The following is a 24,419-nucleotide window of genomic DNA, read 5'->3' as shown; positions in this document are numbered from 1 at the left end:
GGGTGACGTGGGGTTCAGGGTGTGTATAAGCAAGAGGGGAAATGTGGGTGCAAGCTATGTGTGAGCAAGAGGGTGATCTGGAGGGAGGAACCCCCTATTCCACCACACTCTTGCTCACCCACAGCCTGCACCCCCATTCCCCCTTCTTTCTCACACACAGCCTGCTCCCTCAGGTCACCCTCTTTGCTCATACATAGCCTGCACGCCCATGTACCCCTCTTGCTCACACACAGCCTACACCACCCATTCCCTCCTCTTGCTCACATAGGGCAGAATGGGGGGGGGGGGTGCAGAATGTGAGTAGGAGGGGTACATAGGTGTGTAGGCTGTATGTGAGAAAGGAAGGAATGGGGGTGCAGACATTCTCACACACAGCCTGCACACCCATGTACCCCTCTTCCTCACAGCCTATAACCCTTTCCCCCCATTATACACTGACCTGTACAATCCGGGTAGCTCCACCCACAAAAGACACTGAATCTATGTTAGTAGATTAAATGACCTTTGATGACGTCATGATGACATCATGTCTCAGGTCCTTCAATCTACTAGTATAGATGCCGGCACAGGGCCTGGGGACAGCGGGCAGGAGATAGAAGTTTCTCCTGCCCGCTGTCACTATGCAAGTGCTGGGAGGCAGCAGGGGCCCAGACAGCAGGCGGCCCCTGCTTGGGTGCAATAGGAGGCAGCTCCTCTCCATCTTCAGGCAACACCCGATGCTGCAGTAAATAGGGCCCGTTGCGTGCCAGAATTACTCCAGCAGGTAACGGCCTATTTAAAAAAAAAAATCCACATCGGTAGCAGCTGTCACCGGGCCCCCTAGTGTCCTGGGCCCTGTGGCAGCTGCCTCCGCTGCTACCACGGTAGTTACACCCCTGCTTGTAATCTTATAACCCATGTAAATCTTATTGACACCAAGGACAGGATGCTTGAATCAATGTTGCTGGAATTTCTTGGACAAAAGATTTTGTGTTGGGCCCACTCACATAGCATTATATTATATTCTGTGCTAACTTAAGCTAGTTATATACTCTACCGATTTTATAGGTTTGTGTATATTCCCATGCTTTAAGTCTTGAAAGAGATTGGGAACTGGGAAGTAAAGGTTTTTAGGTGGTTGAGGCCCCTGGACAATTGTCCTGTTTGTCCCCACAATAATCTAGCTCAGGTTACAGTACAGGTAAACACATCAGGTCACAATGTACTGGGGTAAAACTAGACATGTTCCCTAATGCATTGTGAGACTACAATAAAAGACATTAAAGAGGATCTGCCACCAAGCACAGAATGCGAAATACTAAAGGAATGTCATTTACTATTTTGTACTTGGTGACAGATGCTTTTTAACCCATTGAACTAAAAGCCAATCTCACTCAAGTGTCTCTGCTTGCTCTTGCTGGGTAAGCCATAAACCTACCCAAAAGAAATAAGTGTTTGAGCACTTTCTATTATTTATTTATTGTCTTTGGGATCTATTCCCATTTTTACCAAAACAATTGCAAACCACTACAAGTCTGCATATTGTGACCGGAGTCCTTATAACATAAATGCAGATGAAGATAAGGAAGACTCCTCAAAGTCAACAAGCCATGGTTGTTAAAGGAAATATTCCATAAAACCACCAACAAATGTGCCAAGAAATACACTTAAAGAGGGACCTCATGCACAGACAGTACCAGGATGCCAGTTGTTTTATTCTTATGAGATTACAGAAAAGTGACTTTGCCAATGCACGTAGGATTTAAAGGAAACCCGTCACTATAAAAAATACAGTCTAAAGGGAACCTGTTACCATAGAAATTAAGTGAAATCTATAAACATTCTGTTATATAGCAGAAGTGGTTAAATAGATTGCTGTATAATTTTGTGGGAATTCAGTATATTTTGTCACGTATCCATATTTATCTGTTCTTTCTATATTTAGAAAGAGTAATTGAGTCCAGTGGGTGATTCTAACTATGACTGGCAGTCTCCCGTGTCTGTGCAGCAATATCAAGCTAATAAACAGTTCAATGGTGTACGTATCATATTCAAGATTTGAGATTACAGATGAGCGAATAGCGTTCCATCGAGTAGGTATTCGATCGAATATCAGGCTATTCGACATATTTGATTTCGAACAAATACCACGCGGTAAACGCAGTAAAAAATTTGTATCCCCTCCCACCTTCCCTGGCGCTTTTTTTGCATCAATAACTGTGAGGGGGAGGTGGGACAGGAAAGAGAAAAAAGTAGGCATCGAAAAAAATAGGAAAAAGTCATTGGCTGGTGAAATCAGGTGACCTCAGATTTATAAGAATAGTGGCAGCCATGCTCGTGTCCTTTGCAGCTTGGAGAGATAGGGAAAGACATCATGCTGAGGGTCATAGAGAAATTTTAGCTTCTGCTAGGCAGGAAATATTCTGGAAACAGCAACACTGCTTGATGAGTCTATAAACACCATCAGCTTATAGGCTCATCCTGCAGACATTTCTCAAAACCACTTTTTAGGGTTGAAATTCCGTAGCACTGGTATACAGTATATACCTGCTGAAGCAACAGAATGGGCCTGACACTCTAAACACTGCTGGAGCAAGTCACAATTCCAAGATAGGGGTGAAAGAATTACTACTGGGGGTGGCAGGGCTGAATTGGCACAAAGGGGCACAAAAAAGATCTCTGCTTGAGGACTGAAGCAACAGAATGGGCCTGACATTCTAAACGCTGCTGGGGCAAGTCACAACTCTAAGATAGGGGTGAAAGAATTAATAATGGGGGTGGCAGGGCTAAATTGGCACAAAAGGGCACACAAAAAAGAACTCCGCTTGTGGGCTGAAGCAACAAAATGGGGCATAATCTTAAAATGCAGGTGCCCAAATCTATCTATAACTCAAAAGAAAGCATAGACACGCAGGTTCTATCATAAAGTTACAAGTAGAAGAGTAGCTCAGCAAGTGACAGTTGGGGTTCATTATGTATAATTTGTGCCACCAAAAAGGCTAACTGGGGGGCGTACCCAGTTGCATCCTCTCGCCAAACTCACCCAAACCTCAGCTAGGGGAAGCCTCCACTCACCCCAAGGGCCACAGGTCCAACTTCTTCACCCAATACGTGTAAGGCGCAGAGGGATCGGAGAGGACAGGGCTGTGATTGGCCAGGTACTCACGCCTCCTGGTGACACTAGGCCCCCCAGTGGCGGTAGTTTGGCCGGGGGGGGGGGGGGCATTAACATGTTCTGCACCTTGGAGATTGTTCCCTTGGTGGTTGTGGACCGGATGGCAGTTGTTAGCCTCTTTGAGGAAATCTCCTCTCTGCCATCAGCGAGGGTTGACAGAAACATTTCCATCATATTCTGCACCAGGTGCTTGTGGCAATCATTTATACGATTGTTCCTCAACCCTACCAGAACGAAAGACGAGATGTTATTTTTATACCGGGGGTCGAAGATTGCAAAAATCCAGTATTCGTTGCTCTCCATGATGTGAACAATGCCTTTGCCTCTGGAAAAGCAGCCCAACATGAAGTCAGCAATGTGTGCCATAGTGTTACTTGGCATGACTTTGCTGCCCCCACCGGAAGGGTCACTCTCCATTTCCTCCACTTTCAACTCCCCTTCACACCATCCGCACTGAAGCAATGGGATGCACTGAACTTCCCCGCTAGCCTCGTGTGGGGCAGTGACATCAAATGCCACTTCATCCTCCTCCTCTTCCTCTATCATCCAATGGTGAGAAGATGACAGGCGTGTGCTCTGAATGTTTTCTGGCTAGCAGCGGCTACTTTAGACTTACGAAAATGGCTGCACTTTCACCAGTATATCAGGCACAATGGGGTAGGTTTTTAAAAACCTTTGCACCAACAAATTGAAAACATGGGCCATGTGTGGACTGTGTTTGAGTCTGGCAAGCTCCAGAGCCGCTACCAGGTTCCGGCCATTATCACACACGACCATGCCTGAGCCCAGGTGCATCGGCGAGAAAGACGTTGCCGTTTCATCCAGGATGGCATCTCTTAACTCGAGGGTAGTGTGTTTTCTGTGCAGCACGACTAGCTGATGTCTCCACACACCAGTGCTGCAGCCTTTACAGCTCGCAGGTGGGGTCAATGTTGCAGCAGAGGAGTAGGCTTTCTCAGAACCCCTGGCATGAATTTTGGGCTGGGAGAGGAGATAGGCCACCCCAGTTTGCAAGCCAGGCCCAGCCTCCACTACATTCACCCAGCCTATCATTATAGAGAAGCAGCGTCCCTGACCGCATGTGCTTGTCCATGTGTCAGTGGTCAAGTGGACCTTAAAACAAAGCGCGGAACTCAGGGCCCGACTGATGTTATGGGACAAGTGCTGGTGCAAGGCGGGAACAGCACACGAAGAGAAGTAGTGACAGCTAAGGGAAGCATAGCGAAGTGTCACAGCTGCTATCAGCAGAAACATCAACATCTCCAGGGCCAGCAGTTTTGAGATGTGGCTGTTTAAGGCTTGGGCATGTGGGTGGATTGAGCTGTACTTCTGCTTGTGATCAAACACCTGAGAGATTTGCTGGGAAGAGGCGCATGATGGTGCAGGCAAAAGGAGCAGAGGCAGGAAAAAGGGGAGGATGAGGGTGAAGTCCCCAAAGTGTCAGAGGCAGATGTGGAGGTGTCCTGGCTGGTGGTCTGGACTGCAGCGCCAGCACTGGAAGCTGTGGAAGAGTCAGCCCAGTGCTTGCCTTACAGATGACGGCGCATGGCTGAGGTGGTCAGGTTTCTTTTCTCAGAGCCCTATTAGTTTTGAGTTGCACAATGTTCAAATTGCACTCAGTTTGTCCTCCGCACATACATTGAAAAATCTACACACCATCGAGGGACGTAGCCTCGATGGGTAACTTTTGGGCGAGTGGCTAGTACAGGGAACATCTTCAGCCTTGCTGGCTCTGGCCTGGCTTCTGTGAAGCAGCTGTCCTGTGCCTCTGGAGATGCCTCTGCCTCTAGCCACCTTTTTTGGTGCTACTCGCTCATCTCTAGTTGAGATATATAAATCTGTATCTTGGTAAAGTCTCTCAGACATTTCGGTAATCATAACCTTCTTCAGTGGGAGGAGCCAGGTACCAAGTTAGAGAAATACAGTAAGGAACATTTTATGTAAATATACTTGTCAGGAAATAAGAGCCAAGGCAGTGATTAGAAGTATAGGTTGCTATGGAGGTAGCTGTGGCTTCATAGTGGGGTACATGGTGCTGCAGTGGTCTCTGACCTCCAAAATTCAGCTATAATCAGTAAGATAAGATAAGGTAAGATAGGATAAGCTAAAATAATCCTTTAATGGTCTCACATGAGGAAATCCAGTGTGTTACAGCAGCATGGATAATACAGTAATATATTAAAAAAGAACACATACAAGCTCATAGCAGATAGAAAAGTTACTGGAGTCATAGCAACTAAGAAGAAAAGAAAGGATTAGAGATGAGCGAACACCGTTCGATCGAATAGGTATTCGATCGAATATCAGGCCGTTCGAGGTATTCGATTCCAATCGAATATCACGAGGCAAACGCACTAAAAATTCATATCCCCTCCCACCTTCCCTGGCACTTTTTTTGCACCAATAACTGTGCAGGGGAGGTGGGACGGGAACTACGACAACGGAGGCATAGAAAAAAAAAGCGGAAAAAGTCACCTCCAGAGCTGCAGTCACTATTCCACTGTTACATCATGTCATATACTCCAGTCACATCCAGAGCTGCACTCACTATTATGCTGTTACATCATGTCTTATACTCCGGTCACCTCTAGTGCTGCAGTCACTATTCTGCTGTTACATTATGTCTTATAATCCAGTCACATCTAGAGCTGCAGTCACTATTCTGCTGTACATCATGTCTTAAACTCCAGTCACCTCTAGAGCTGCAGTCACTATTCTGCTGTTACATTATGTCGTATACTCCAGTCACCTCTAGAGCTGAAGTCACTATTCTGCTGTTACGTCATCACTTATACTCCAGTCACATCCAGAGTTGCAGTCACTATTTTGCTGTACATCATGTCTTATACTCCTGTCACCTCCAGAGCTGCACTCACTATTCTGCTGTTACATAATGTCTTATACTCCAGTCACCTCTAAAGCTGCAGTCACTATTCTGCTGTGACATTATGTCTTATACTCAAGTCACTTCTAGAGCTGCAGTCACTATTCTGCTGTTACATTATGTTGTATACTCCAGTCACCTCTAGAGCTGACGTCACTATTCTGCTGTTTCATAATGTCTTATACTCCAAACATCCAGAGCTGCAGTCACTATTCTGCTGTGACATTATGTCTTATATTCAAGTCACATCTAGAGCTGCAGTCACTATTCTGCTGTTATATTATGTCTTATATTCCTGTCACCTCTAGAGCTGCAGTCACTATTCTGCTGTTATATAATCACTTATGCTCCAGTCACATCCAGAGCTGCAGTCACTATTCTGCTGTACATCATGTCTTATACTCCTGTCACCTCCAGAGCTGCACTCACTATTCTGCTGTTACATCATGTCTTATACTCCAGTCACAGCCAGTTCTGCTACATCTGAGATCTCATCTCTACTCAGGATCATTTAGTTCTCTGTGAGGAGTGATCTTCGCTTAGCCTTATGTTGATTATACAGCCTGACCGCGGTTGAGAGGAAGGATCTCAGCGCTCCATCTCACATGTGGGTGAAGCAAAGCGGTCACTGACAGTACTGCCTAGTACACATGACAATATGTGTTCATTTGTCCTCCAGCACCACCACAGTGCAGACTAAGCATTACACAATTCACATTCAAATCGAAAACAGATGTTAAAAATCGACTACTTCTTATTTTTCACGTTTGTTTTTCAAAGTTTGTGTGCGTAAAGCCTTAAACTAAGAATTTCACTATAGATGATAAACAAACTATATGTCTGTTTTCCCCCCAGCGCTTGTTTGTTGCAAGACGCCACATGGGGCCTTAGCCTAAAGGATGAATTCTTAATTGGCAGATTTGTTGCAGAAATTTATTCAAAAGATCCCTTATATAACAATGCATGGAGTTGTTTCTGTACAATATGGTTTGTTTCTTTGCAGGCTTCATTCAGAAATATATTGAACAGTCACAGAAATGTCTGCAAAAATTCTGACTTATGTATAAGCAACCTAAGGCTAAGATGCCAGGTTACACATATTTTGCTGCGGTTTCTTGAGCCAAAGCCAGGAGTGGGTTGAGCAGAATATAAGTGATCCCACCTATGCTGAACTTATTGAGCTGAAATTTTCTACCATTATATAGTGAGACTTGGGTGGTCAAAAAAACATTGCTTTGTAGTCATGTAAACACGGAAATTTGTGGATTTCCCATTAGCAAGGGAATCTCAATGGGGGTGACTATCTCTGGTCAAAAACTGAATATTAGAAGAGTATTATAGAAGACACTTGCGGGTTTTTAAATGTACATTACTTCTGGAGTGATTGAATGTTGGCTAAAATATTAGGGAATTACAATGTAGGCAATTCCCTTTTTAGATTCTGAACTACTTACGTCTCAATCGAATTGTTTTTGCAACAATATTTATTGTATCCACATAAAAACAAATGTAACCTAGTAGGAATAAGGTCCAGTGTCCTATATCTTCATGTTCTCAGGACATGCTTATGGAACTATAAATAAGCTGCTGTCCAATATCTTGTGTCAGGTTGGAAATAAATGATGATCACATGAATCATTTGCTAGAAGAATTGTGTGTGTATGAAAGCTCGGACTTGGCTCGCTCAGCGGGAAGAGATAATGACTTCAGATGCTTTATGAAATTATCTTATGTTATGATTCCTTGCAGGTGTCCAGTACCCATGGGAAAAAATACTGCTGGGCCTGTTTTTTGCCTCCTCTTTCCTCTTTGATTTTGTTACTGAGAACATAGACTGTAATATGTGTTTATTGGTTTATAACATAATGAAAAATAAAGATGTTACTGTGAATATTGGGATCTAATTTAACTTTACAAGGTGATTATTCATAACATGCCCTTTTGTATTCAAAGCAAAGCATTTATACATATGTGAAGCATTGTAGTGGTTTAGGTTTACTGTTAACCCTATATAAATTCATTAACAGATATACACTCACCGGCCACTTTATTAGGTACACCATGCTAGTAACGGGTTGGACCCCCTTTTGCCTTCAGAACTGCCTCAATTCTTCGTGGCATAGATTCAACAAGGTGCTGGAAGCATTCCTCAGAGATTTTGGTCCATATTGACATCATGGTATCACACAGTTGCCGCAGATTTGTCGGCTGCACATCCATGATGCAAATCTCCCGTTCCACCACATACCAAAGATGCTCTATTGGATTGAGATCTGGTGACTGTGGAGGCCATTGGAGTACAGTGAACTCATTGTCATGTTCAAGAAACCAGTCTGAGATGATTCCAGCTTTATGACATGGCGCATTATCCTGCTGAAAGTAGCCATCAGATGTTGGGTACATTGTGGTCATAAAGGGATGGACATGGTCAGCAACAATACTCAGGTAGGCTTTGGCGTTGCAACGATGCTCAATTGGTACCAAGGGGCCCAAAGAGTGCCAAGAAAATATTTCCCACACCATGACACCACCACCACCAGCCTGAACCGTTGATACGAGGCAGGATGGATCCATGCTTTCATGTTGTTGACGCCAAATTCTGACCCTACCATCCGAATGTCGCAGCAGAAATCGAGACTCATCAGACCAGGCAACGTTTTTCCAATCTTCAATTGTCCAATTTCGATGAGCTTGTGCAAATTGTAGCCTCAGTTTCCTGTTCTTAGCTGAAAGGAGTGGCACCCAGTGTGGTCTTCTGCTGCTGTAGCCCATCTGCCTCAAAGTTCGACGTACTGTGCGTTCAGAGATGCTTTTCTGGCTACCTTGGTTGTAACGGGTGGCTATTTGAGTCACTGTTGCCTTTCTATCAGCTCGAACCAGTCTGGCCATTCTCCTCTGACCTCTGGCATCAACAACGCATTTCCGCCCACAGAACTGCCGCTCACTGGATGTTTTTTCTTTTTCGGACCATTCTCTGTAAACCCTAGAGAGGGTTGTGCGTGAAAATCCCAGTAGATCAGCAGTTTCTGAAATACTCAGACCAGCCCTTCTGGCACCAACAACCATGCCACGTTCAAAGGCAGTCAAATCACCTTTCTTCCCCATACTGATGCTCGGTTTGAACTGCAGGAGATTGTCTTGACCATGTCTACATGCCTAAATGCACTGAGTTGCCACCATGTGATTGGCTGATTAGAAATTAAGTGTTAACAAGCAGTTGGACAGGTGTACCTAATAAAGTGGCCGGTGAGTGTACATCTTATGGCATAATACTGTATACAATGTATGGCCCCTATAGATGTCTGTCAGTTTATACTGTATCTCAATAGGCTTTAAATTTCAGACATAGACATAGAAATGCAGCGTGCTTGCTAGGACGACATATTATACAGATATTTCTTCTACAAGCAATATCGGTAGGATACTGTATACCGTCTACAGACTTAGGGCTTTATAGTGTTGAGTTGTAAGAACTCTATGTACAGACTCAACACACACACCAATCTTGGGTTCTATTTCTACAGTTGCAATGGAAATCCCATTTCTATAAGGTTATCCATTTTTTTCCTTCAGAAATTAAGACAAGGCAGAGATCCATCTCGACTGGATTCTATGGTACTGCTAATAATGAAACTGGATCAGTTGGACCAAGACATAGACAATGCGCTCAGTTCTCCACCATTGTCCAGGAAACAAGTCTTCAGTCAAAGATTTCTACAGTCCGCACAAGTAAGTTTTTTTGGGTTTTTTTGACTTGTAAAAGGTTTTGGATATGTTTGATGCATCACTTAATGCCGTAAAGAGAGTCTATCAGGTCCAAAATGCCACCCAATCCAAATATAATGCTGTCTAGGGGCCTTTAATAAGAGTATAAACATACTTTTGTGACCCCAAACCAATGATACAATGAGAGATAATCATATTTTTTTATAGATATGTAAATCAGCCTGTAAGTGCATTGGGGGTGGGTCTGACTTGTCAGATTTACCTACATACAGCTGCAAGTGCTTTGACTATTATTTAGGATCTCAACTTAGTGATGCCCTTGTAGTTGTGAGTGACATTACCAGGCAAGTCTCCCAAATCAGGCTCCACCCCCAGTACACTTACCTGATTTGCATGTCTATAAAAAGATAATTAATTCTCTACAGTTTGGGGCCCAAAGGTATGTTTTAACGCTGGGTTCACACCAGCTTTCGGGTCTCCGTTATCAGTTTTCCATCTTCTGCTGGCAGAAGACAGAAACCTGTCAGACAGTGTCCGGCCGTGAGTGCCGGTGAGCATTTTATGCTCTCCGTATTGAAACCGTTTTTTTTAAACCGGACCCAAAGTCCTGCATGTCCGAGTTTGTGTCCGTTTACAAAAAAAAAAAAACCGGTTTCGCCACAGAGAGCATAAAACACTCACCGGTGCTCATGGCCAGACACTTTTCAAACACATTCAAATGAATGGGTTTGAAACATGACTGCAGGTTTCCGTCTCCTGCCCAGTTTCGTGCAGGAAACGGTAACCTACATAACGGAGACCCCGTGGGCAGATATGAATGAGCCCTTACTCCTATTAAAGGTGTCTACATAGCAATATTATTGCTTTAAGAGGCATTTTGGACCTGACAAACTCATTTTAAAAGGCTAGGTCATAGTTAAGAATTGCAAGGGTCAATATGCAAGCCCAACTTCAGGATGTGTGTCTTGAAGACTGATTATCCTGGAAAAACATGACACAATAAAATGTATTTTGGAAATGTCCAGTGGTAAATGTATTCAGTATCACCTTATATTATATATTTTATCAGTTTGCCAAGTTTCAATAGGCTCATCCTGCAGATTAAATTACCCAACTGCTGTACGTCAATGATCATGTCAACCCTGTGATCTGGTACTTCTCATAACTTTGGCATCTCTCCACAGTCATCGCCTAATGCCAGCAACACACTACAGTTACATTCAATGCTTTCTTTCCCATACCAGATTATAGGACTAAAGAATTATCTCCCATCACACAGTTCTGTTTTGGCAGATACTGACATATCTTATGATGCAGGATCATTTACATGATTATCCTGCCATTTCTATTTTTTCCCATGTGTCTGAGTCCAGAATTTCTTCTTGCCTTCATCACGCTTACTTAAAATCATGGTTTGGCTTGACATTTGCAAGGTGACAAGAGGGATTTGTGCAGATAATCATTATTTGAGACATAAGATTGGCAACAGTTGGTATAACATCAGAGTAAATCTGTGAAATCACTTTTGACAGCAATATTCAGCAGAAAATAAATATATCTGAACCTGGATAAAGATTACAGTTCAGATGTGAAATGTGAGCAGTTGCGACAAAATCACCTATACTAAGCTGTAGGGGGTGCAGAGGTAGCAGCTGCATATAGGCTTTGAGGGGCCCAAAAGCCCAAGTACTATAAGAAGATCATAAATGGCGCATAGTCATTGGGAACGCCTGTTGCAAAGTTTTCACTGGTTATATTGGGGATTGGTTTCACTTTGACGTTATATATTTAGCAAATGGCATAGTATTTAATCATGTTTTTATGTTAAACATATTTTTTAAAGAATTTTTGGTGTTGTTTTTCATTTTCAATGCTATCTATATCTCTTTAAAAAAAAATCTAACAATTTCAACACTTGCCACTGAACCTGAAAAAAGTTTGGAACTCCCTTTACTGGCCCTACATGGTAAAACAAACCATTTACTGGCCCCAAACGATATAAAGTTCCCTTTTCTGGTATAAAGTCCCCCCACACCTTGTATTGCCTCCTTATTGGTCCCCTATACCATTTGCTACTTTCTTTTCTGCCCTACAGACACAGTATACTGCCCTTTTATTGGCTCCATGAACTAAGTGCCCCATTACAGGCCTCCATGTGCGAATGAATTTAGGCCACCACCTGCCCAGGCACCTCTGGAATTCAATCCTGTAAGAATATCTTATAGCGCATACAGTATAGTGTCCCACAGAGGCCCCGTCACTCAGTATAATATCCTATAGTAGCCCCCATACAGTATAATATCCCACAGGAGCCCTCCACATAGCATAATGTCCCACAGTGGCCACCTCACCAAATACAATGTCCCATAATGGCCCCCAACACCGTATAATGTCCGATAGCGGCACCTTCACACAGTATAATGTCCCACAGTTTCCTCCATAGAGTATAATGTCTCATACTGGCCCATCTACACATTATAATGTCACACACTGTTATCCATTCAGTATAAGGTCCTATATTGGTCCCTCCATACAATATAATGTCCCACAGTAGCTTCTCCACACTGTACAGTATAGTATCCCATAGTGGCTCCTCCACACAATACGCCTCACACTAACTATGATTATACCCTGGAGTCTCTTCAGACCCAGAGTATAATGAGCGGAGGCCAAGGGGAGGTGATGAACATAACTAACAGAGTCACTCACCTCTCCTGGACTCTGGCTCAGGCCAAGTCATTCAACATTTTATTTAGATCATACTGATATATGGCTATTACATATGAGAATACTTGGTGTGGCATCTAACCAAAGGTTATCTAACAAATTTGTCTACATTTATATTTGTGTTGGAGTCTCCATTTGGAGACTTTGTTGCAATGTGCGTCAAAAATCGTCAGACAAAAAAGTGCTGCATGTCTGACTTTGTGTCCGGCTTAAAATACCAGTTTCGCTGTGGAGAGGCAGAAGATGCACACGGGTGGTCACTTTGCAAACCCATTTTAGTGAATGGGTTTGAAAACTGATGGACGGGTTTCCGTCCCCTGTGCAGTTTCTCGGGGCAGAAGATGGAAACCCGCTGGACAGGCTAAGGCGGAGGCCGGGCGCAGGTGTGAACCCACCCTTATGCATCCCCGTACACAGAAATATAAAAAAGTTACCGTTGTTGTCCACTATTTCAGCAGTCCGAGTGTCTATTCTGGTCCTCGGACAGATGAGGACAACAGACACAGATGTGAACATAGCATTAATCTTTGCCTCTGGTGAACCTAGATAAGATTTTGTGGAGAAATACATTGATAATTATTGTAGTCATATTCAGTCATAGCTAGTGAACAATTTGCATCAGCAATGTAAGAAATATCAGGTAAGTTGATCTCTAGTCATATACACTCACCGGCCACTTTATTAGGTACACCATGCTAGTAACGGGTTGGACCCCCTTTTGCCTTCAGAACTGCCTCAATTCTTCGTGGCATAGATTCAACAAGGTGCTGGAAGCATTCCTCAGAGATTTTGGTCCATATTGACATGATGGCATCACACAGTTGCCGCAGATTTGTCGGCTGCACATCCATGATGCGAATCTCCCGTTCCACCACATCCCAAAGATGCTCTATTGGATTGAGATCTGGTGACTGTGGAGGCCATTGGAGTACAGTGAACTCATTGTCATGTTCAAGAAACCAGTCTGAGATTATTCCAGCTTTATGACATGGCGCATTATCCTGCTGAAAGTAGCCATCAGATGTTGGGTACATTGTGGTCATAAAGGGATGGACATGGTCAGCAACAATACTCAGGTAGGCTTTGGCGTTGCAACGATGCTCAATTGGTACCAAGGGGCCCAAAGAGTGCCAAGAAAATATTCCCCACACCATGACACCACCACCACCAGCCTGAACCGTTGATACAAGGCAGGATGGATCCATGCTTTCATGTTGTTGACGCCAAATTCTGACCCTACCATCCGAATGTTGCAGCAGAAATCGAGACTCATCAGACCAGGCAACGTTTTTCCAATCTTCAATTGTCCAATTTCGATGAGCTTGTGCAAATTGTAGCCTCAGTTTCCTGTTCTTAGCTGAAAGGAGTGGCACCCGGTGTGGTCTTCTGCTGCTGTAGCCCATCTGCCTCAAAGTTCGACGTACTGTGCGTTCAGAGATGCTCTTCTGGCTACCTTGGTTGTAACGGGTGGCTATTTGAGTCACTGTTGCCTTTCTATCAGCTCGAACCAGTCTGGCCATTCTTCTCTGACCTCTGGCATCAACAACGCATTTCCGCCCACAGAACTGCCGCTCACTGGATGTTTTTTCTTTTTCGGACCATTCTCTGTAAACCCTAGAGATGGTTGTGCGTGAAAATCCCAGTAGATCAGCAGTTTCTGAAATACTCAGACCAGCCCTTCTGGCACCAACAACCATGCTACGTTCAAAGGCACTCAAATCACCTTTCTTCCCCATACTGATGCTCGGTTTGAACTGCAGGAGATTGTCTTGACCATGTCTACATGCCTAAATGCACTGAGTTGCCGCCATGTGATTGGCTGATTAGATATTAAGTGTTAACGAGCAGTTGGACAGGTGTACCTAATAAAGTGGCCGGTGAGTGTATATGTCAGCTTCAGCCACATAAAGGTGTGATAGACCCAGGACAATGATTCCTGTAATGAGCTCTTCTTTATTTTTGCATGCTAGTTACAACAGTACAGAGGAACTCTAGATGTCACTAGAATCCAGTTTTAATCGTATGGAGCTATGAAGTATACTGACTTTTAGTATTAGTCATCTGTTCACATGTCATGCAGATTTTTCCTAGGGCTACGATATGGAAGGGAGAAGATTCCTACTACAGCTTGAAATGCAATTTCTTTTAAAATACAGCAAAAATATAAATATGCTAGAAAGATTAAAAGGGAAACAGAAAAAGTTTGGTGACTTTAAGGCTAAGGCCTCGTGTGGCGTCCCACAGCAAAAAAGCACTGCAGAAAAAACCACAACGGCAATGCATCATGGTTCTTCCCACAGCATGCTAGACAGAAGGCTCGTAGAGGTTTCCTGTGCGGACTTTCTGTTTCAAATATATCTGTGAGGAATCCGCCAGCGTTTCCGTAGGTATAATTGAGATGCTGTGTTTTCCAAAACTGTGCCGGTTTTGGAAATCGCAGCATGTCCACAGCACAGTTTTCACCACAAAGTCGGCATGGGATTTGCTAGAGTCCCATCCACTTTGCTCTGACTGTAAAACACCGCCATTTTTCCCGCGACATTTCTGCGGCACACAAATCACGCCGTTTACGCCATGTGGGGTCCCCGGCCTAAAACAATAATGCGAAAAATGAAAAAGTAAGACCTTGTGCACATGGCTGTTCAATTTTTCATGGACTTGACATCTGTGAAAAATAGATAGGCTTGTCGGTTTTTAGCTTTCTTTACATGACAGTGAAAATGACCATGAACGACTATGGGCGTATGTGTCTGTCAAAATAGATAAAGAAGGAGCATGTCTAAGGGGTCTAGGGCAACCTCTGAAAAATAATCCTATGGCAATAAACCCTTCTCTATCAGGCTTTACAGATACAATGCCATACCTCCCAACTTTTGAAGAACCGAAAGAGGGACAAAATGTGCGGCGCGCATAGCGCGCCGCAGCAAATTTAGCCCCACCCACTTTTGTGTTGACTCCGCCCACTCATTAATTTTTCATGTGCCCGCACACAGTATAATCCTCCTACAGTCACCCGTAAATTATATGTCCCCCCTCTATCTCTCCCCAGTTTCATATACACCCTTCATCTGCCCCCAGTTTCATGTCCCTCTTCCATCTCTGCCCCCAGATTCATGTCCCTCCATCTCTGCCCCCAGATTCATGTCCTCTCCATCTCTGCCCCCAGATTCATGTCCCTCCATCTCTGCCCCCAGATTCATGTCCCTCCATCTCTGCCCCCAGATTCATGTCCCACATCTCTGCCCCCAGATTCATGTCCCTCCATCTCTGCCCCCAGATTCATGTCCTCTCCATCTCTGCCCCCAGATTCATGTCCCCACATCTCTGCCCCCAGATTCATGTCCCACATCTCTGCCCCCAGATTCATGTCCCACATCTCTGCCCCCAGATTCATGTCCCTCCATCTCTGCCCCCAGATTCATGTCCCTCCATCTCTGCCCCCAAATTCATGTCCTCTCCATCTCTGCCCCCAGATTCATGACCCCCATCTCTGCCCCCAGATTCATGTCCCCCATCTCTGCCCTCAGATTCATGTCCTCTCCATCTCTGCCCCCAGATTCATGTCCCCCATCTCTGCCCCCAGTTTCATGTCCACTCCATCTCTGCCCCCAGATTCATGTCCCCTCCATCTCTGCCCCCAGATTCCTGTCCCTCCATCTCTGCCCCCAGATTCATGTCCCCATCTCTGCCCGCAGATTCATGTCCTCTCCATCTCTGCCCCCAGTGTCATGCCATCCTCTCCTTCATCTGCCCCCAGATTCACGTTCCACCTCCACATTAAACTTACCTTCTCCTCCGCTCCCTCACCGCTCTCTGCCCGCCTCTCTCGCTGACACATGCGGCTGAAGGAAGGAGCTGACACAGGTCAGCTCCTCGCTTCGCCGCTGCCCGCCTCTCTCCCTGACACATGCGGCTGAAGCTGCTCGCGTGCTCGCTTCGCCGCTGCGTCTCTCTCTCGCTGACACATGCGGCTGAAGGAAGGAGCTGACACAGGTCAGCTCCTCGCTTCACCGCTGCCCGCCTCTCTCCCTGACACATGCGGCTGAAGCTGCTCGCGTGCTCGCTTCGCCGCTGCGTCTCTCTCTCGCTGACACATGCGACTGAAGCGAGGAACTGACCTGTGTCAGCTCCTCGCTTCGCTGCTGCCGCCGGCTCCTGGCTTGTAGACGCGATGTACAAGCCAGGAGCCGGCGGCAGCGGCGAAGCGAGGAGCTGACACAGGTCAGTTCCTCGCTTCAGTCGCATGTGTCAGCGAGAGAGAGACGCAGCGGCGAAGCGAGCACGCGAGCAGCTTCAGCCGCATGTGTCAGGGAGAGAGGCGGGCAGCGGTGAAGCGAGGAGCTGACCTGTGTCAGCTCCTTGCTTCAGCCGCATATGTGTTCAACTCAGATCTGCGTCCTCTGGACGCAGATCTGAGTTGAAATCGGGACATACCTCCCTCCAACCGGGACCGCGGGACATGTCACCCAAATCGTGACTGTCCCGCGGAAATCGGGACGGTTGGGAGGTATGCAATGCCATTAGCAGGTAATGTCCCATCCTTACCTAGACTTATCCATGAGTCTTACAAATAGCAAAGCATGGTTCAGCAGAACACCACAGAACCCATTTCCACTTCTCCAGAGTCCAGTGCTGGAGTGCTTTACACCACTACATCTAGGCCCGGTTCACATCTGCATTCGGGTTTCTGTTCAGGGAGTCCATTTTTGGGGCCCCGCAGACGGCAAAATGCGGAGAGAAAAGCGCTGTTTGCAGGACTTTTCTCTTTGGATATTACATGCGGAGAGGGGAACGGAACGACCCGATTGCAGATGGGAACCGGGCCTGACATGGCATTGAGCTTGGTGATATAAGGCTTGCATATAGCTGCACAGCCATAGAAACCCCTGCCTTGAAGCTCCGGCAAGGGAACACTTGTTCAGCTGATGTTAATTCCAGAGGTGGTTTGGTACTCTTCGGTTACTGGGCCAGCAGGGCCTTGGTGACTTTAGGCACCTTAGTACTTTATGACACCACTCTGTAACTTTACATGGTATTCCACATCCTAAACGCCCGCCCTTTTAATAATGAGATATGATATTAAATTATTTACATTATCTTTGAGTAATATCAGCTATTAATATAACACTAAAGATCACCATACAATTTAAATACACATATGTAATAGGTAATGTTTGGCATTATTGTGACATAAAAATTCAACACTTAGAAATTATTTTAGTTAGATTTTTTTTCATTATTTCTGGGTAAAAGAAAAGTATATTTTGTCTACTAAAAGAGGTGTAAACTAGTTCACACATTCCCCAAATACGGCCCCATGCAGAAACATTTCAACTTCATGTTTTACTATTCAATTTATAACTTGCAAAAACAAAACCTACCAGAGGAGGGCGCTGTATAAAAAGAAAAAAAATCATTTGTTGAAAAGTGCGAGGAATTCTCATTCACACACAGTCGTAAATGTCTCTGGAATGACATCAGTGCACATCCTTAATCTCTTACAGATGTCTGCAGCTTGTAAACACTTTGCAGGTTAATAAAAGATTACAGGAAATATTTAGCGCTGTTTACTGACAAGCAAATTATTATCTCAGAGAGTTGCAAAAAAACTGTCTAATGAAAACCATCTATGACCTCATCTGGAAAATCATTTTAAAGGGAACCTGTCGCGGTATAAATTTTATTATTGCTTATTTTTATAGCGCCATCATATTCTGCAGCGCTTTACAGACATTGACAGTTACTTTCCCATATAGGGCTCACAATCTACATGCCCTATCAGTATGTCTTTGAAGTGTGGGAGGAAACCGGAGTACCCAGAGGAAACCCATGCAAACGGGGTGAACAGACAACAGGTGTTGTCCTTGGTAGGATTTGAACCCAGGACTCCAGCGCTGCAGTGCTAACCACTGAGCCACCGTGCTACGCAATATAATACAGCATAATATAATATAATATAAATATAATCTGCAAAATATAATCTGCAGACCTTATTTTTACAGCAATATACATATTAATTTATATATAATGAATATATCCTCATTCATTTACTGTAAACATCTATTGGTTCTAGGATCAGGAGTCCAGTGGGCGGTCCTATTCAGTAACCACAATACACATTTCCACACAGAATCACAGAGCAGCAATATCATATTTCTAATGGTTTTAATATGTTTTGCCACTACTACTAAATGCAATTTTGTGAAAATAAACAATTTTGCAGGACAAATTGGAGTTTTGATATGTGCCATTTACTGGTATGTACACCTTTTGATAACTTTTTATTGTTTTTTTGAGGGGAGATAAGGTGACCAAGACACTTTACTTTGCACATTGTGGTATTTATTTTCATTATAGAGTTCACTGTGGAGGATAAATGGAATTCTTTTTGCATAATGTGTTTTAATACATTGTTTATTTTTTTAAATGGTAACTTTTTTTTACTTTTTATTATTTATTTTTTATACTTAAAAATTACTTTTTATAACGATTTTCTTTTTTATGTCCCACAAGGTGCTTCATCACATGTACTATATACTACAATACTGCTATATTGCAGTACATGGTACATAGATTCCTTATGTGTTTACATAAAGGCAACCGTTGGATCCTGTAATCTTATTGTGGGGGACCAAAGGGAGTGAAAAGTAGTGTGATTTAGCCCCCAAACCACCCAGATGCCATTATCACTGATGGTCACAGAATCTGAGGGGTTAAACTGTCAAAATCTGAGCATTTTCTGACTGTGCAGATAGTCCGGGGTCCTGGCTATACTACACAGCTCCTGTGTCTGCTACAGAATGGCACTATACTTAACTATACACTCAGCGCAACGTAATAGTTGTGCCTGGTAAACAATCAAGAGGGCACATTGCCCGCCACCGTGATACAACCTATTCAACCAGCTGAGGATGCCATAAATTAGACCCTCACCCATCAAATATTATTAGCCTATCCTAAGAGTAGAAATCATAGTCCCAGAAAAACCCTGTAAGGCCGGGGTATACTGCATATTACAGTACCTGCAAAGAGGATGGGATTCTGGCTAATCCCATCCACACATTGCAGAATTCAATCTGCCAGTCGCTACATTGGCTGCCTATTCATTATAGAATGAAATATAAAGTTATCACTCTCATCCACAAGGCTCTCCATAATGCCGCACCTCCCTACATTTCCTCCCTCATCTCTGCCTACCGCCCAACCCGTGCTCTCCGCTCACTCAATGACCTAACACTTACATCCTCTATTATCAGAACCTCCCACGCTCGTATACAAGACTTCTCCCAAGCTGCACCACTTCTCTGGAATGCTCTACCCCGGACAATCAGATTAACTCCCAATTTCTACAGTTTCAAACGCAAACTAAAGACTCATCTTTTCAGACAGGCCTATCACAATTTCTAACATAAACCCTTCTGTACTATAATTAGAATCCCCAAAATGTAACCTTCCTCTGTTCCAACTCCCACATTACCCCACATGATATGATGTCTTTTCAGGCTAACTTTATAAGTCCAAACTCCATCCACATGTTAAAGGACACTAGTGATGGCTCATAAAGTTTTGTTTGTGTAATGACAGCAACCTCTATTACAAAAGTGTCTGACCTCTGCATAAGCAATTCCGCCCCTGCTACCTCTTGTGTCACCCCCTCTACCTCATAGATTGTAAGCTCTATGAGCAGGGCCCTCAGTCCCATTGTGTGAAATGACGTTCTTTGTTATGTATCTGTCTGTATTTGAACCCTACAAATTGTACAGCGCTGCGGAATATGTTGGCGCTATGTAAATAAAACATATTATTATTATTATTATTATTATTATTATTATTATTATTTTTATTATTAATAATCTGCAGCAGAAATACTAAGATTTCAAAAACCGTTGCGTTTTTGTAAATCATAACATGTCAATTATACCTATGGAAATTCTGGCGTTTTCCATACTGCTATAATAGAGAAAGAAAAAATTTTGAGGACTTTCTGTGAAAAACGCTGCATTTTTCAGCTGTGACTTGCTACCTGGGGCCTTAGCCTAAGGCTACGACCATATTTTGCAATTCACTGTGAGATATTCAAGGGCTAGACAATTTTTGCAGGATTACCCCCCTTGGCTTGAAAAGTTTTCCACCTTGGTATAGCAAAGTTTGAAAAGCACCAAAGAATCTCGGCAACAATTGACATGCTATGTTCCAAACTAATATCACAAAAACTTTGCATTGGGGTTATTTCCCTGGTATGTAGATGGGATTTGTTTCAATCCTATCCACTGAACTGGAACGAGGCGCCCGTCAATAACCAGATTGTGGAATGGTTCTTCTGCTAGTACTACTCACACAAAGCACAAACCAGACCAAATAGCACAAATATAAGCGGTTATTAAAGCCAAAAAGATAAATTAACTTCAACTAATTATCTATTTCTTAACTGATTTCTGCATATTGTCTTTTTCCAGGTTACAAAGTTTGGCTCAGAAAGTATACAAGATATATCTCCACTGTGTCTTCCTCATAACAATATCTCTCAGGTTGAGACTACAGACTATGGATCTTCAGCTCAGGCTCTCAGCTGTGGAGCAAAACCAAAGACTTCGGTAAGTAAAACTACTTATATTTTGTCCCTTGGTTGTAAGCACAGTGTTGCTCTATTCTTGAAATGAATGTTTCTTTGACACAACTTAATAAGATGAAATCATCAATTCTCTAGATCAGTTTGATAACCGTACTCTAGATCTGGGCCATGAACCAACAGCCAAAACTGATTTGTAGGCCCTGATTCCTTGTACCATGTCAATCTGTACTTTATCTTTAATATCAAGAAGCGATCCCACCTAAATAAACAAAATCATGGATGCTTTTATGGTTATAGCAAAGTGTTTCAGGTGATTTTTGGAAGCAGATAGAGAGGAGGTGAGTTGTGCTATAGGTAACTTTATATGATTTGGAGTATGCTTATGAGTTAAAAGCAGAGCAAATCCTGAGAGGACTCCTAGGAAGGACAGTGAGTTGATAAAGAACTGGGGCTTCAACTCCTAAATACACATATCCTGGAGCATGCAGAATGTACCCCGTACCAAACCATCCGAGGACTGTTACAATAAATACACAGTCCAGTCACATTAATGTGACCACCTGTCAAAATCCAGAATAACCACCATTAGCAGAGTGGACCGCTGCGAGACGTGCAGGAAGAGAGGGGATGTTATGATGATGTCACTGGGATGTTGAGTCATGCCGACTCCAGTGCCGTGGCCAGCTGCGCTAGGTTACACAGTTGAGCATCCATGGCGTGAACAACCAGATCAAGGTGGTCCCATAGATTTTCGATTGGGTTCAAGTCCAGGGAATTTGCTGGCCAAGGGGTGTCAGTAAACTCATCATGGTGCTCCTCGAACAACGCACATACACTGCGAGCTTTATGACATGTCACATTGTCCTGCTGGTAGATGCCATCACCCTGAGGAAAAACATTTCGTATGTAGGGGTGAACATGGTCCGCAAGGATAGATGCATTCTTGTGTTGATCCATCGTGTTGATCCTTCTACAATGATGAGTGCACCCAGATGGCTGATGTCACGTGCCTTCTGCGATTGGTTATTTAACGTTGACGTCAAAAGTAGGCAGTGGTTACATTAATATGACTGGACTGTGTATTTACATGTCATAGTTTGAACGTAAGCTGACTCCTTAAATATTTTACTGTGGCGCTAGTGGCCACATTATTGCGCCCACTCAGGATTAGTGACAGCTTTTCCTGTATCACTGTGAGTCCTGTCAGGATTCACTCTGCTTTTTTTTTTTACTGAGAATCCTGCTCCAAATCATATAAACCTATATATTGTATCATAGAGCTCAGCTTCCTTCCCTCTAATATAGCCTGCTCTGAGATAGGGCAGCAGGAACTAGCTGACAGGTTCACTTTAAGGCTACATGACAAGTCATTTTTTCCCTAAATTCAGTGAATACTGTATATCACGAAATGTGGCATTCTGTATTTGTAAAAAAAAACAAACGTATGTTGGTGGCACAACAGCTCAGTGATTTCAAGTTATGACTAGAGATGAGCGAGTAGTACTTGATCGAGTAGGTATTTGATCGAATACTACGGTATTCGAAATACTCGTACTCGATCGAGTACCCCTCGCTGTTCGAATGTAAAAGTTCGATGCAGAACCAGCATTGATTGGCCGAATGCTATACAGTCGACCAATGAATGCTGGTTCTTCTCCTACCTTTAGAAGTCTTCTCCGTGCAGCTTCCCCGCGGCGTCTTCCGGCTCTTCCAGCTCTTCATTCACTCTGCCAGGCATCGGGCCTGGGCAGAGCTGACTGTGCATGTCCGCTTGTAGTGCGGGCATGCGCAGTCGGCTCTGCCCAGGCCCGATGCCTGGCAGAGTGAATTAAGAGCCGGAAGAGCCAGAAGACGCCGCGGGGACGCTGCAAGGAGAAGACTGCACAGAGGATCCAGCCCGACACTCACTCGTGGACTTGGTAAGTGTAATTTGATCGAATGTTGCCTACCCCTGAAACGAGCATTTTTCCCCCATAGACTATAATAGGGTTCGATATTCGATTCGAGTAGTCGAATACTGAGGGGCTACTCGAAACGAATATCGGACCTCGGATATTTTAATGTTCGCTCATCTGTAGTTATGACTATTGCCTTTTACTGTAGCTGAGTGTGTGAGGTAGGGATTTTAGATGATCCCCACTGGCCACTGACAATTACGTGTATATTGAAAGTAATAAAAAGACAGGGCTAATGGGCATGATATATACCCAAAAAGTGCCTTTTTTTGCCCGCTATACAGCTTATTTATTGTCAGCAGGGATGTGATACCTGCAAACTGTTATTATATTTGCTCAATTGATGTTTGATCAGCGGACGTGTTTACATCGATATATGATCAGGAACCAATGTCCATATGGACAGTTGTTTTATTGATCATGGCTCTATGTCACAGAAGCATCAGACATTTACAAATGTATATATATCAGCATATACTAAAATATTGCACTAAGCAGGGGTGTAACTAGCAAAGTCTGGGCGCCATAGCAAACATTTAACTTGTGCCCCACCCCACATGGTATAACGCTTCTTTTCCTGGCCTCCCACACAGTATAACACGCTATTTACACAAACTATAATCTCTCAGAGTGGCCTCCAGACAGTATAATGTTCCATAGTGGCCCCTCAATACAGTATAATGTCCCATAGTGGCCTCCAGACAGTATAATGTTCCATAGTGGCCCCTCAATGCAGTATAATGTTCCATAGTGGCCCCTCAATACAGTATAATGTTCCATAGTGGCCCCTCAATACAGTATAATGTTCCATAGAAGCCCCTGTACACAGTATAATGTCCTCTGAGTATAGGCCCAAGGGAGGTGATTAAACATAAAAACAAGTTACTTACTTTATGTGGTTTCTGGACCAGGTCTTCAGCCCTTTTCAATGACATCAGATATTTGAGTTACTCCCGCATCATTATGTGATTTGACTCCGATCTGACACACATGACATTTATGATATCATTGAATAGGCCCGAAGACAGTAGGGGGTTGCACAGAAGCTCAGGAGAGTTGAGTAACATTTTTTTTTGTTTTTACTAGAGATGAGCGAGTAGTATTCGATCGATTAGATATTTGAACAAATACTACAGTATTCGATAGTTATACTACGGTATTCCAAATACTCATACTCAGTCGAATACCACTCGGTAAACATAAAAGGTGTTTACTGCGTGGTATTCAATCGAGTATGAGTATTTTGAATACCGTAGTATTCGATCGAATACCGTAGTATACGATGGAATACCTACTCGATTGAATAGTACTTGCTCATCTCTAGTTTGTACCAAAGTGACCGTGAGCAGGAGCAGGGATCAGTAAGTAAATAAGGCCTTTACCTGCAGGTAATCGCCTATT

The 24,419-nt window shown here is 43.7% G+C and overlaps 1 protein-coding gene across 2 annotated transcripts in view; it reads left to right on the top strand.

Moving 5' to 3' along the window:
- DLC1 (DLC1 Rho GTPase activating protein) overlaps window positions 1–24,419 on the top strand; it is a 342,693-nt gene that overhangs the window by 68,475 nt on the left and 249,799 nt on the right. For both annotated transcript variants that reach the window (XM_075258695.1, XM_075258703.1), the window contains exons 3-4: window positions 9,612–9,767; window positions 20,948–21,085. In XM_075258695.1, coding sequence (XP_075114796.1) covers window positions 9,612–9,767; window positions 20,948–21,085 — 294 coding nt within the window. The remainder of the gene's footprint in view (window positions 1–9,611; window positions 9,768–20,947; window positions 21,086–24,419) is intronic.

The sequence above is a fragment of the Leptodactylus fuscus genome, chromosome 1 (genome assembly GCF_031893055.1).
Source record: "Leptodactylus fuscus isolate aLepFus1 chromosome 1, aLepFus1.hap2, whole genome shotgun sequence".
NCBI lineage: Eukaryota > Metazoa > Chordata > Amphibia > Anura > Leptodactylidae > Leptodactylus > Leptodactylus fuscus.
This window is presented reverse-complemented; position numbering and strand designations above follow the sequence as displayed.